The sequence below is a fragment of the Mus caroli genome, chromosome 10, assembly GCF_900094665.2.
Source record: "Mus caroli chromosome 10, CAROLI_EIJ_v1.1, whole genome shotgun sequence".
Classification (NCBI taxonomy): Eukaryota; Metazoa; Chordata; class Mammalia; order Rodentia; family Muridae; genus Mus; species Mus caroli.
Genome location: NC_034579.1, coordinates 119,375,675 through 119,389,138, shown reverse-complemented (window position 1 = coordinate 119,389,138; position 13,464 = coordinate 119,375,675). Strand labels below are relative to the sequence as shown.

Sequence of the window (13,464 nt, the reverse complement as noted above, 5' to 3'; positions counted from 1 at the left end):
CCTCCCCTCTTCTCCTTTTCTTTCTTTCGTTCATCCATCCATCTGTCTGTCCTTCCTTCCCTCCATTCATTCATATGGTTTTTAGAGGTAGGGTTTCTCTGTGTAGCCCTGGCTGTCCTGGAACTCACTGTATAGACCAGGCTGGCCTTGAGCTCACAGAGATCTGTCTGCCTCTGCCTTCCCAAGTGCTGGTTTTAAAGGCATGCACCACCATTGCTACCTACATACTTTTTTTTTCTTTTTATGCATATGAATATTTTGCCTGCATGTGTTTATGTGCACCATTCACATGCCTGTTACAGAGAAGACATTGGCTCCCCTGGAACTGGAGTTTCAGATGATTGTGGGCCACCGTGTGGGGGCTGGGAACGAAACCCTTGTCTTCTGCAAGACCACCAGGTGGTCTTAACCCCTGAGCCATCTCTTCCACCCCATACTGCACTTTAAAAAAATTGAGTCAGGGTCTTCCTAAGTTACTCAGCTCTGCCTTGAATACTCTCTGTAGCCCAAGCAGGCTTTGAACTCACAACTGTGTTCCTACCCTAGCTGAGCTGGTAACGGGTTAGAGGCTTGTGAACCAGGCCCAACTTCAAGACTGCCTCTTTATTTTCTCAGCACGGAAATGTTCTTCCCATAATAACTACAGCCACTATAAGAACATAGTCACATGGCCTCTTTATTTGAAAAGTTGAACATGCTGTGGCACACGGTAGACCTGGGCATTTTGATCCCGGCCTGCAGGGAGTGTGTGGTAACTCTAGTGCTTTGGGGATTGCAGGGTGTAGTTGGAAGCAGATGTGGGTCCTGATGAATTAAATACTTTAAGCTTAGTTTCTAGCTCTTTCTGCCTTCACGCTCTCTGCTACAGCTTCAGCTAAAAAAAACACAAAAGCCAAAAGGCAAGCAGTCAGCATCTAATGGATAGCAACCAAGAAATGCAAGGATGACTTCAAAAGACAATCCGCCATCCTGAGATGGGTCTTATCTAAAGCAGCCGCATGTCGGGCTCAGTTGGTAGGTGAACTCTTTGCTGATGTTGGCACTGCAAGTTTGCTCTCTCCTGTGGCCGGGCAGCAGACACACGCCTTGCTCTAGAAAAGGCCCCTTTCTTTCTTCAGCTGGATCTGTTTCCAGCCAGGCAGAGCATCAAACTTCCCTCTCGTGATGCCAAACACAGATACAAAGTCTTGTTCCGAGAGGTAGTTCTGAGAAAACAGAATTTGTGGTGAGAAAGAAGACAGCGCATTTCACTAAATGCCTACAAGTTAGCTGGGGAGAGGAGGGCAGGAAGGCAGGAGGGAGGCTGCATGGCTGTGTGCTTGCCTGGGCACACAAGCTTGCGAGGGGATTGAGCCCGAGAACCATAGTCAAGTGATAGGTAGACCCTGGGAGGGAGGTGTCAGGAAGGCTGAAACAGCCCTACACTGTTCCCTGACCATGGAGGCCCATTTGAGCCAGTGGAGGAAGAATGACTGGGTTTCCCACTTGGTTCCTTGCCTGATAGGCAGTGAATGGATTATACATTATGTATGAATTATAAACATTTGATTTTGGATGGATGGATGGATGATCAAGTAGAGTATCTTGCTCCATGCCTTCACTACCATTCTTGTTGAATACTTATTTTTGGTGCTAGGGGGTTTTATTTATTTTTATTATTCTGAGACAGCATCTTACCACAGCCCTGGCTGTCACAGAACTCACTGCATAGCCCAGGTTGGCTTGGAACCTATGGTGACTCTCCTGCCTCCATCCCCATAGTCCCGGGATTACAGTCATGAGCCACGAAGCCCAACTGTGACCTCTGCTTCTAAGAACATTGCACTCTAGATGCTTAAGACTTGGCTAGAGAAGAGATTACATTAGGGAAAAAGTCAGAATCCTTTAAGCAACTCAAGGGGAAAATCCACTCATTCATCTGTGCACGCAGCATGAAGATGTTAATTCATTTAACTAAAACCTAATCCAGGAAATGAAGGAGCCCAAGGCGAGTGTGTGTTGTGGGGAGGGAATAGAGTTAGGACACTCGTAGTCAAAGAAAGCTGGTCAGAGGTGACCTCTAAGTGGCAAGCAGCTGGCTCCCTCCCACACCAGCAAGCAAAAAGAGAGAAAAGTGGGCACTGGCTGAAGGGTGATGAAGAAGAGAGTATGTGAGGGCCCCAGGGGCAGGGCCAGACTGTGGAGGCCTTTGGAGTCTTTTGTAAGTACGGCAGGAAGCCATCTGAGGTATTTTAAAGTCTTCTGTTACATTTATTTAGTGCGTCTGTGAGGGAGCATTCTTTGGAGATGAGAAGATAACTGGTGGCATCAATTCTCCCCTCTCTGAGGCGCTGAGTTTGCAAGCACCTTTGTCCACTGACCCATCTTGCCAGCCCACGTGGTATTTTTTATTTAATTTTTAAAAAAGATTTAGGGCGGTGGTGGCACACACCTTTAGACCCAGTATTTGGGAGACAGAGGCAGGCAGATTTCTGAGTTCGAGGCCAGCTTGGTCTACAAAGTGAGATCCAAGACAGCCAGGGCTATACAGAGAAACCCTGTCTCGAAAAAAAAAATAAATAAAAAAAATAAAAAAGATTTATTTATTATATGCAAAAACACTGTAGCTGTCTTCAGACACTCCAGAAGAGGGCATTGAATCTCATTACAGATGGTTGTGAGCCACCATTGTGGTTGCTGGGATTTGAACTCAGGACCTTTGGAAGAGCAGTCAGTGCTCCTAACTGCTGAGCCATTTCTCCAGCCCCTTTTATTTAATTTTTTAACTTATTTTTTTAAAGATTTATTTTATGTGTATGAGTGCTCTATCTGCATGTACACCTGCGTGCCAGAAGAGGACATGCATCAGAACTCACTATAGATAGTTGTGAGTCACCATGTGGTTGATAGGAATTGAACTCAGGACCTCTGCGCTCGATCTGTTCGAGCCCCCCTACCCCCACCCCCACCCCAGCTTGGTGCTATAAACCTGTGGGAGCTCCGCCACCTACGTTCAGTTCCCGCAATTCCCGCAGCATGTTGGATCTGCTCCAAGCCTTTTCCCAAACTCCGAGCTTAGGCTATGCGAGCTCCGCGCATGCGCGCCCCCCTCCCCCCTCCCACACACCCACAACCACTCACCTCCTTTTTGGCGGGGTCCACATCCTCAGGCAGCTCCTGGTTCTGACCTTTCAGCAGAACTTCCACCGGGTAGTACTTTGGCTCACCGTCACTAGGATTCAGGTAGAGTGTCGCGTTCTTCATGTCCTGCGTAAGAGAGGAGCACAGACACAGATAAGTAGAGCGATGTTTCGTGTGGCCTCGGTTCCCTGCGTGTATAAGATTTACACTTTGGCTTGTGCTCTCCATCCTTTGTGAACATCTTTCAGAATGGCGGTCCCTAAACCTGGATGCCTGACAAACCTGGGGACGCTGATTCAGCAGGTCCAGTGTGAGACTTTAGAGCCAGATCGGCGTGCGCACTGCACTTAGGTCTAACCATGCATTACATATAGATGCTTGTTTATGTAGTGCTGGGAACTGAAGCCAAAGCCTCGCGCATGCTGGGCAGGTGCCGCTGAGCTGTCTACCTCTTGCCGGAAGTCGTTTTCAAGTACTATGATCATATATATCCCTTCCTTTGGGGTTTTTATCTAGGTCCTACGTTTTCAGTCGTTAAATGCTTTCAGACTGAAGCTACGCTTAAGTATACTTTAAAGACACTATCGGCATCCCATTAGCTTTGGGACCTGGGTTAGCAGAGCACAGAGGACAACGTGTAAATGTTGGACCTCCCTGTGTCATGAATCCCATTCTGTCATTCCAAGCGCTGCTGGCCGCAAGCTCCACTTGTAGCTGTTAAAATAGGGGTCCGTGGCCTAAAACAGCGTGGATTTCACCATAAGAAACTAATAAAATATCATCTGGGTTAGAAGCTTGTGCCTGAGGAATACCAACAATAATCCTAAAAGGTTGAGTAATAAAGTTAGGTTTTGTTCTTATTGCTCTTTCTTTTCTTTTGCTTCCTTTTTCTTTTTTTTTTTTCTTTTTCTTTTTTCCTTTCTTTCCTTTTTTTTCCCTTTCTTTTCCTTTTTTGAGGCAGGGTCTCATATAGCCCAGACTGGCCCTCCACTCAATATGTAACATGGATGACCTTAAACTCTTTAATTTAGTTAGTATATTATGTATATGGGGGGATATGTGTGCACAGGAGTGTGGGTGCACTTACAGTCCAGAGGAATACACACTTCTGGAGCTATAGTTAGAGTCTCCTGTGAGCCACCCAACACAGGGGCTTCTCTTAGCTGCAGAGCCAGCTCTCCAACCCCCCTCCCCCACATACCTACCGTGTTTTGGAATGCAGTAAATTAGGAACTTGGCTCTGAGACCTGCTTTTCCCTCTTCTTCACCCCCCTCCGCCTTTCCTCCCTCTCCCTCCCCCTCCCCCCTCTCTCTTTCTTAATTTCTTTCTTTCTTTTCTTTTTATTCTTAAAAGACACCACGAGGGCATCTGCTGCACCCTCTCTCTCCTCTAAGAGTGAACCCGACTCACAGCGGTGATTCGCACAATGGCAGTCTCATCTCCCAGCTCATTCTTTAGTTGCTCATATGATTTTCCTTCCTAGGAAGAGACAGAAAACACAGGAGGAGATATTTATTGACAACAGGGAACAAGCATCATAGGCCTGGTGTGTGTAGGTAGAGCCATGAAGCGCTTGGGTATACTCAGGTCCAGTTACAAGTGACCAACATTCTTTGGTGGCAAGAACAAGCTGGTGAGCGGGCGTCAGACGCCTGATTTCTTGCCACTGGCCCGCCGTGACTTTCCACGGACTGTCAGGATTGTGACCACGTGTAGACAGGTATCATAATTCCTTGCTGCCTCCTGCTGACACAGCTGGGAACTGACTAGACTCCCTGCCAGGGAGACAAAGCCAAGGAGAAGGGAAGCAGGCAAGGGTGTGGGGAGTGGCTCGGGTTTTACTTGGCTCTGGAACAGCATGTCCCCCCCCCCCCCATGAGTTCTGAGGCTCAGGGCAGTCAGAACAGCATCCTCAATTTCTATTTTTCTTACGCTCCAAATGTGAGGGTCCCATGCCAGGAACCAGCCTGTGAAGGAGGGGGGCTCAAAGCCCTGTTTGATGATCAGGATCGGTGTGTCGGGGTCTCGGCCACTAGGGTGTGTGACCAGGTACTCCTGGGCCGTCGAGAGGGCCCCCTTCTTCTCCGTGGCATTGGCCTCCGCTCCTATCCACAAGAACACCTGTTGCACCGATTTCATATTGTTAGTGCGTCCGCAGGACCAAATACTGCTGTGTACACTGCTCATCCCCCTCGCCCCCTGCCAGTCACATCCTCATTCATGCTCCAAAGAGGAAGGTTCCAGAAGCAGCTCGATCTTCTAAGTTTTCGCATCCGAACCACAGCTTCCTGAATGAACAGCCTACAAAGCACCTCTTATGCTGTCTCGGTGTGCTTCAAACCTCAGAGAAGCCAAATGTAGCCGTTCCTGTCTAAGTGGCTATCTCATGGGAACGTCCGTTCTTGGTAAGCCTGAGCCCTCCATCATGTAGGACAGAACTGAGAGTCAGGTCTGTAGCCCTGGATCCAGGGAGTCACTGGACTCATGAGCTGGATCAAGGCAGTTACCCCATCACCACACCTCTCTCTGTGATAACACAGCCAATACCCACTGCTCTTGGCCCATCCTGCTTTCTGGTGTGATGGGTCAGGCCCTCAGAGCCCACAGCTACTCTCAGCTGTATCTATCTCTCTCTAGGGTGGACCTTAGGTCTTGTTTTATGTCTTTGTGGGCTTATTTGTTTGGTTTTGAGACAGGATCTCACTCTCTAGGCAAGGCTGACTTCCAGCCTACTCTTTCCTTGAACTCACAGAAATTCTCCTGCCTCAGCCTCACTAGTGCTGGAACTGCAGGCACGAGCTACTCGGCCAGGCTTATTTTATTCTCTGGTAGGATCCTGTGTCTTGTTCTCCAGTACCATTTCCTCCCCCAGAGCCCGGCTCATCTCTTCCCACTTGGCCTTCTCCTCTAGGAGTCTTATGAGAGCTCCAAACTGCATTGAACACTTCACATACCTCACCATAAAGCACGCAGGTTTCTTTGCCTGGCCCGTCCCACCAGTCTGTAAACCCCGAAGGCTCGTCAGCATGGAGGGAAATGGCATACACAGGAAGACATCTCGTGCACCTGCTGCCTTAAAGGCCCATCCCTAGTCTCTAGAATCTGCTGTCATCCTCAAAAGAAGGCAGGACCTTATGCTATGCTTTGTTTTCTAAAGTAAGGTGAGAAAATCCCCAGGGTGGTGAGAGGGATTTTTTGTTTTGTTTGGCTGGAACTTTTCTTTTTCTTTTTTCTTTTCTTTCTTTCTTTCTTTCTTTCTTTCTTTCTTTCTTTCTTTCTTTCTTTTTTTGTTTTGTTTGTTTGTTTGTTTTTTTGAGACAGGGTTTCTCTGTGTAGCCCTGGCTGTCCTGGAACTCACTCTGTAGACCAGGCTGGCCTCGAACTCAGAAATCCGCCTTCCTCTGCCTCCCAAGTGCTGGGATTAAAGGCGTGTGCCACCATCGCCCGGCTGGAACTTTTCTATTGTATCTATCTATTTGGCAGATGTGGGAACACATGTGCCAGAGTATAGGCGTGGAGGTCACAGGACAATTTGCAGGATGCCTTCTTGCCTTACATCGGGTGGGTCTTGGGAATTGAACTTGGGTTGTCAACGTTGATGGCAAGCTCTCACTGGGCCCTTTTGCTGCCCCCTCCCCTTTTAACTTTTTAAGACGGGTGGGATAGGGCTAGGGGTGGGGCTGGCCTCCAACTTTATTTGGGTCCTCCCGCCTCTGTGTGCTGGCTGCTCAGACTGCAGCCATGTATCAGTACCCCGGCTTAAGGCTGGTGAGGTTAGACATCGGTCTACTCTGCCTGTGACATAAAGCAGGCTCGCCAGCAGCCAACCGAAGATGTTTGACTTAGCTGGCCCAGCCCTAGCCTGCTTTCATCCAGGGTGCAGGCGTCATACAGAAACAGCCCAAACTGTGGAGACCTTTGCCAGCGTCCTGAACTTGCCAGTGTGACTCACCTGGTCCCAGGTGTCCAGAAGCATCACATCATCTGGGCTCAGGTCTTCCTGGGTGAAGTCCGTGACCTCCGTGACAAGGAAGCGGCCAGTCTTATTGGAACACTCAAAGAGCCGGACCTGGACGTCCAGGGTTTCTTGCTGCAGCCTGCAGTAGAGTCATGCAGAAGGAGAGTGATGCATAGGAATCATGTTGTGTGTGTGTGTGTGCTCTCGAGAGTGTGTGTGCACACGTATGCGTGTGTGTCCGTATGAGAACAGAAATAGCTTTGGGTGTCTTCTCCCATAGCTCTGTAGTGTTTGAGACAGCATCTCCCAGGGCCTGGATTGTGTCAGTTTGGTTAGACTAGGCCACCAGCAAGTCTGAAGGATCCTGTTGTCACCCCCACTCCCCTGCACAGGGATTACAGGCCTGCGTTGCTGTAGCTGCTTTCAGTCTGCGAGGGATGGAGCTAAGGTCTTTGTGTTTGCACAAGGACTTTGTTGACTAAGCTGTGTCCCCAGCCCGGAATGTTTAAAGCTGTGAGGGAATCTTAGGATTTGTAGGGGCCACTGGCCAGGCCAGCCAAGAAGACAGAGCTGACTGCTCACTTACCTTTTGTCGTTAGCGTAGGCTGTTTTTCCTCCCAGAAGGTCCCAGAACTCAGGTGGCTCCTGGCCCTCAGCCACAGTGTCCGCATTGCCATCACAGAGAAGGTCGACCAGCTCCTTAGCCATTGCCCGCTCGTCCCCACTAGACCCCTGAATGGGGTGAGGAGAACACAGGTGTTAGAGGCACAGGGCACATTGGTAGGGATGCCAGGCTTCTGAAACTGGGGGTTGGCTCTGTGCTGCCGTGCCCCAGGATGGGGATAGAGGGGAGGACAGGACATGCAGGCAAAGGACAGGCCTGCTCTGAAACCCACAGCGCTCCTACGCAGAAGCCGCCTCTGATTTAGCCTCACCTGGAATTCTAGCACACAATTTCCTCCGATGCACATGCACAGTAAAGGCTCTGCCTCTGTAACAAGCAAGCCCTGTATCCCTAGCATGTAACTTTCATTGTTTTTGTTTTGTTTTGTTTTTGTTTGTCTTTTGAAGACGGGATTCCTTTGTGAAGCACCAGCTGTCCTGGAACTCAGGATGCTCTCAAACTCTGAAACCCGCCTGCGTCTGCCTCCTGAGTGCTGGGATTAAAGGTGTGTGTCACTACTGCCCAGCTTTAGTCTTTTTTTTTTTTTTTTTTTTTTAGATTTATTTATTGTTATATGTAAGTACACTGTAGCTGTCTTCAGACACTCCACAAGAGGGCATCAGATCCCATTACAGGTGGTTGTGAGCCACCATGTGGTTGCTGGGATTTGAACTCAGGACCTTAGGAAGAGCAGTTAGTGCTCTCAACCACTGAGCCATTTCTCCAGCCCCTAGTCTTAGTTTTTTAATTACAGTAAACCTGACTGTTGGGTTCCACAAGGCTTAAACAGATCTCTGTTCCCACAGGGAAATTCCTTTAGTCCTCTTCAATTCCTATCCCTTTGATGTCAAGCCCTGAGTCCTGAACTCTTGACATAGGCTAAGCTGGGCTCCATTAGAACAGTCCTGGCATTTCTCAAGTGGAAGCATGTCACATCCAGCCTGGGAGACAGAATTCTTTGTTGACAGGAGACTCTTGTCACTTGGAGACTCTGTGTTGTGTGCATGAGTGGCCCTTCCATTTTTATTGCTGAGTAATATTAGTAATAGTAATTCCATTGAAGGAATATTACTATTTTTGAATTTCATCTATTTTTCCAGATCGCATCTAATTTGAGGGGATTGTGAATAAACGTGCTACTATGCACATGTGTATACAAATCTTTGTGTAAGGAAGTTTTTGTTCACTGGTGCTCTTTAAAGATTTGTTTTACTTGCATGAGTGTTTTATCCACATGTATGTGTGTGTAGGTATGTGCTCAAAGTGTGTGCAGTGCCTATGGAGGTCAAAGAGGGTGTCAGATCCCCTGGAATGGGATTTACAAATGGTTGTGAGCCACCATGGGGAACCTGAACCCAGGTCTTCTGCAGGTGGCATCTCTGTTGAGCCATCTCTCCAGCTCCAGGATTTTGTGTATGTGTACGTAGATGTGTGTACATATGTGTGTATGTGTTTGTATGTAAGTGTACAAACGTGTGTGTGTATGTGTGGATATGTTTGTGTATGTATGTGGATGTGTGTACATAGTGCATATGTGAGTGTACCTACGTGTGTGTGTGTGTGTGTGTGTGTGCACGCGTGCACGCATACACACAAGCATGTGTGTGCTCTGGGGTTACAGATAGGAGTTCCCATTTTCAGCCTTTTGTGTTGCTGGGGATTGAACTTGGGTGTACTTCTGCATTACTGACAGGGCTGAGGGTGGAGCCAGGGCAGTCGTGACTCCCAACGGACTAACTAGTAGGACCCAGCAGCACTCTCACCTTGCCGTACCACAGGTAGTGCTCTGCCTGAGTCCGCAGCAGAAAGACGTCGTTGGAGTTGAGCGAGGAAGCAGAGGCTGAGACCTCCACTGCTTTGGTGTTGGATTTGTCGTTCCCGTGGATCTGGAAGAGCCTTACTGGAGGGTCAGGCTCCTCGTTTCCCTTCCTGGAAGTCCCTCCCTGAAAAGCAGAGTCCAGACCTTCAGAGTGCTGTATGAGCTGGCTGCTATGAACGCCAGATGGACTGTATACCATCTTTGTCCCTCAGGATCCCCCTAGGCTAACGGGAGAGGACCACGATTTCCCTCCACTAACTGACCTCGAGTAATTCTGAGGAGCAGGTATTATTCCACTGTGCACAGGAGGAGAGTGAGGTTGGGAAATTGGCTTACACGGGGCAAGAGAAGGACCTGACATCAGACTTGAGAGACCCCCCATACCTGAGTGTCTGAATTGCCTGCCCAGGCTTCCATCAGGGCTCTGTGGAAGAAGCAGGCCTTAGACTAGGAGAGGGGCACACCAGGGCAGTGACTGAGGAGAGGCAGGGCAGTGTTGGATGGGTGCAGGCTGGGTAATAGCTACTGCTGTGCAGATCATGTGGCACAGAATGGGAAAGACAGTGCGCTAACTAGATAGTGGCTTGAGATTTCCCTGGATGTTGCAGACCAAGCGCCTCCGTTGCCCTAACGTCTCAGCTAAGCCTTGTTCATCCCGCCACACAGGCCACCTCATCCTGCCACCAGCCTGTCTGGTAGCTCTTTATTAATTCCTCAGTTCCGAGCATCCTTGCACAAGATGAAGTTATCTGTAGGTCCTCACCTCGTAGATAACCAGCTTTCCTTTGAAGATGGCCATGAAGTGGCGTGGCTCCTTCCCCATGCTAACCCGGACCTGCACAGGGGCTCCATCAAACTGCTGATCCACCTCCACCGCCTGATAGGCTGAGGCTGCCAGCTCATCCTGGGATGCGTGGCGGCCCTGCGGTGGAGTGAGAAAGGAGTGAGCCTAGGGAGGCCCCTGGATCCAACACCACACAGAGCTTTTGCCTGTCCTACCTGCCACATGTACAAGATGTAATGGGGTTTCCCAGGGAGGTCCCTGGATTCAATACCGCGCTGAGAGCTTGCGCCTGACCTACCTGCCAGATGTACAAGATGTAATGGGGTTTCCCGTTCAATTCATACGTGTAGAGAACCAGATAGCAGTCTCCCCCGTAGAAGAAGCCATGCCACTGGTATTCCACAGGGACCAGCTCCAGGTTCTCAATTCTCCAGACCTGGACACAAGAGGAGACACAATTCCTCAGAGAGGGGCATCCTGTTCAGGGAATTCCACTGGAAGGGAACTGGGCAGTGTTGAACAGACCCCAAGTGGGGACAAAGCGCTAACAGCCATCTCAAGTGCCCTTCCCCGCCTCTGTGCCCTGAAGACCCATCACATTTGCAAGACTTGAATCCTGAGAACTGTCCCAGGTCACACCAAGCCAGAAGCTTGGAGTGAAGTGGCCATGGTCTTCGCAGATGACTTGAACATATCTTCCAGGTGATAGATGACTGGGGAAAGTGTCTCTCCCTGTCCTGAAGCATTGTGGGTGAACAGCCAGCTCCATGCCTCTTGGACAGTATGGAAATGTGGAGTGGGGACAGAAGCATACAGAACTGGCTGCCCTCCTCTGCAGCAGAAACACCCCAGAGGCTGAGTGCGCCCTCACCGGGCTCACCTCAACCTGGCCTTTGCCGTCGTCCACCATCCTCTCCTGTGCAGCCACTTCTGGCTTGGTGTGTAGCAGAGTCACATCGAACTTGTCCTGGAAGATCTTAGCTGCAGAGAAAGAGGTGGGAGAAGCCAAGTGAGCAGACACTCGAGCCTCTTTCTAGGGTCCCAGCAGAAGAAGACACGCGTGGCGAAATCTCACCGATTTTACCAGTGCTGAATGTTTTCCCCAAGCCCGTGGTCTGGTCCTTCACCGACCATTTCTGGAACAACTGTTTGAACATGGCCGACTCTGCGCCATCGTTGACGGTCTCCACGTTGGTGCTGCTGGGGTATCCCTTCATCTTGATGAAATCCTGCAGTCCCCACATCCCCCCCCCCAAGCACATCAGACAGGGACTTACTAAGTGTTTGCTCATCCGGTAATTCACTATCTGACATCAGGCGGTGGGATTCTCTCCTCTCTCACCCTGGGAATCATTGCCAACTTCTGACTCACTTTTTTGGTGTCTCTTCATTAAACTGCCACAACTATGGCCATTATGGATTGATCTTGCAGGACCTACTATGCGCCTCTACTAACTGTATCAGTTATTTGCACATTTGTTCCCTGTAAGCACATCACGTGCTGGAGCTACAGAATTTAGTAAATGCCTCTTGAGGACCGGGCCCTCATCTGGACATGTGACACCCCCTTTAATGGCAACAGGACCTTCTGAGAGCGGGTTCTGTGTGCCAGTACGGTTCTGAGTAACTCACGAACTGGTTTTATCTTACAGTGGTTCTGGGAGACAGGGTTCATCCCTGTTAGATATTGGGAAACTGAAGCTCAGAGGTGCTCAGTGGCCTTGCCCAGGACACTCAGTTGGAAAAGGTAAAACCTACACTCGTATCCCAGGCAGTCTGTTTACTTTGAAGCTCATATATGTCACCGTGCTCAAGTGCCTGGCATGTTTGAGCACATGTCTATATCGATAATGGCAGAATATTCAGTCAGCGTCACACATCTCCAGCTCCTACCAGGGCTTTGGACATGGCCGCCTGTTTCTCAACCTTGGTGGCTCCTTTGCCTTTCCACACGTAGATCTTGGTGCCACTTTGGTCCAGGATGTAGCAGTCCTGAATCAGTCAGGGAGAAGTATGGTTATTCAAACTCAAGGCGGAGGAGACTTTGCCCAGGGGTCTGCCTTCAAAGTTACTTCCGGCTTCCTCAAAGAAAGCCCCCTTCAGTCCACTTACATCGTGGTTCAGTAGGTCCTGGACCAGGGGCCTTGTTGCCACCTCTGTGACTGACAGCTGCCCAGCTGTGTCGGAGACACTGGTGAAGGAGAGAGGTTTAGCCTGCGCCTTCTCTTTATGAAGCATCCCATAGCTAAAGTGATGTTTCAGTGTGGCTAGACAGAGTGGACTTTTGGAGATAGACACAGCTTGAATACAGAGAGGGAGATATACTCTGTTCTCTGAAGGAGACTGTGGATCTCGCTCCACAACTATCCCATCCACACCTCTAGGCATGGATACACCAGAAAGGTTCCACCCGCAGGCCAGGAGACTTTTAAACAAGAAGGGAGGATAGCTGCCTCTCTGAGATGGGCTGCCTCTGAGCTCCTTGTAGGAGATAACTTTAGAAAGGTCGAACCAAGAGCAAAGGCCGACGTCTCTACCCAAGCTGAGTGCCTGCTGTTCTAGAGGACACCTCCCCACACCCAGCCTCCAGCCCACAGCCAAGCTAAAACACTCACTGATATAACATGATATTTGATTTCTGTTGCTGGTCCATGATCTCATCAGGAACTGCAGGCTTGATCATGGAGCGTCGGCCAAGGGTACCCTGGAGGACTGTCATCAGCCCTGGGCTGGCCGCCTCCTTGTCTCCCTCAATCACCCCGATTTCAGCACGGCCCCCTCGCTCCCTGTCCCGAATGTCCTTTGCCAGAAGCATAGCCTGTCAGAGAAGCCAAAGGAGGGCTCTCAGCTCAGCCAGTGCCCTTTCCCTCCCCACAGCTTCCATGCGAGCCACCAGGATGGCAGGCACATTACTCTGATGCTGAGGAGCAAGACAAGCCCTTGGCCTGCCTGCAAGACAGAGTCTACGCTTAGGCAGAAGTCCCCCCTGAACTCCTGGGGGTCAGCAAGCATAGAAGGCAAAGGGCCGGGCGTGGTGGCGCATGCCTTTAATCCCAGCACTCGGGAGGCAGAGGCAGGCGGATTTCTGAGTTCGAGGCCAGCCTGGTCTACAAAGTGA

General features: G+C 49.9%; 1 protein-coding gene across 1 annotated transcript in view; it reads right to left on the bottom strand.

Annotated features, from left to right (window-relative positions):
* Nucleotides 1–708: 708 nt before the first annotated feature.
* Avil (advillin) overlaps nucleotides 709–13,464 on the bottom strand; it is a 20,409-nt gene continuing 7,653 nt past the window's right edge. Inside the window, exons 7-20 of the mRNA XM_021174704.2 lie at nucleotides 12,962–13,164; nucleotides 12,459–12,537; nucleotides 12,240–12,338; nucleotides 11,422–11,575; nucleotides 11,227–11,327; nucleotides 10,645–10,782; nucleotides 10,326–10,484; nucleotides 9,507–9,686; nucleotides 7,666–7,811; nucleotides 7,074–7,218; nucleotides 5,054–5,242; nucleotides 4,532–4,600; nucleotides 3,121–3,246; nucleotides 709–1,205 (exon numbers count right to left, since the gene is read on the bottom strand). Coding sequence (XP_021030363.1) covers nucleotides 1,092–1,205; nucleotides 3,121–3,246; nucleotides 4,532–4,600; nucleotides 5,054–5,242; nucleotides 7,074–7,218; nucleotides 7,666–7,811; nucleotides 9,507–9,686; nucleotides 10,326–10,484; nucleotides 10,645–10,782; nucleotides 11,227–11,327; nucleotides 11,422–11,575; nucleotides 12,240–12,338; nucleotides 12,459–12,537; nucleotides 12,962–13,164 — 1,902 coding nt within the window. The 3' untranslated portion in view covers nucleotides 709–1,091. The remainder of the gene's footprint in view (nucleotides 1,206–3,120; nucleotides 3,247–4,531; nucleotides 4,601–5,053; nucleotides 5,243–7,073; nucleotides 7,219–7,665; nucleotides 7,812–9,506; nucleotides 9,687–10,325; nucleotides 10,485–10,644; nucleotides 10,783–11,226; nucleotides 11,328–11,421; nucleotides 11,576–12,239; nucleotides 12,339–12,458; nucleotides 12,538–12,961; nucleotides 13,165–13,464) is intronic.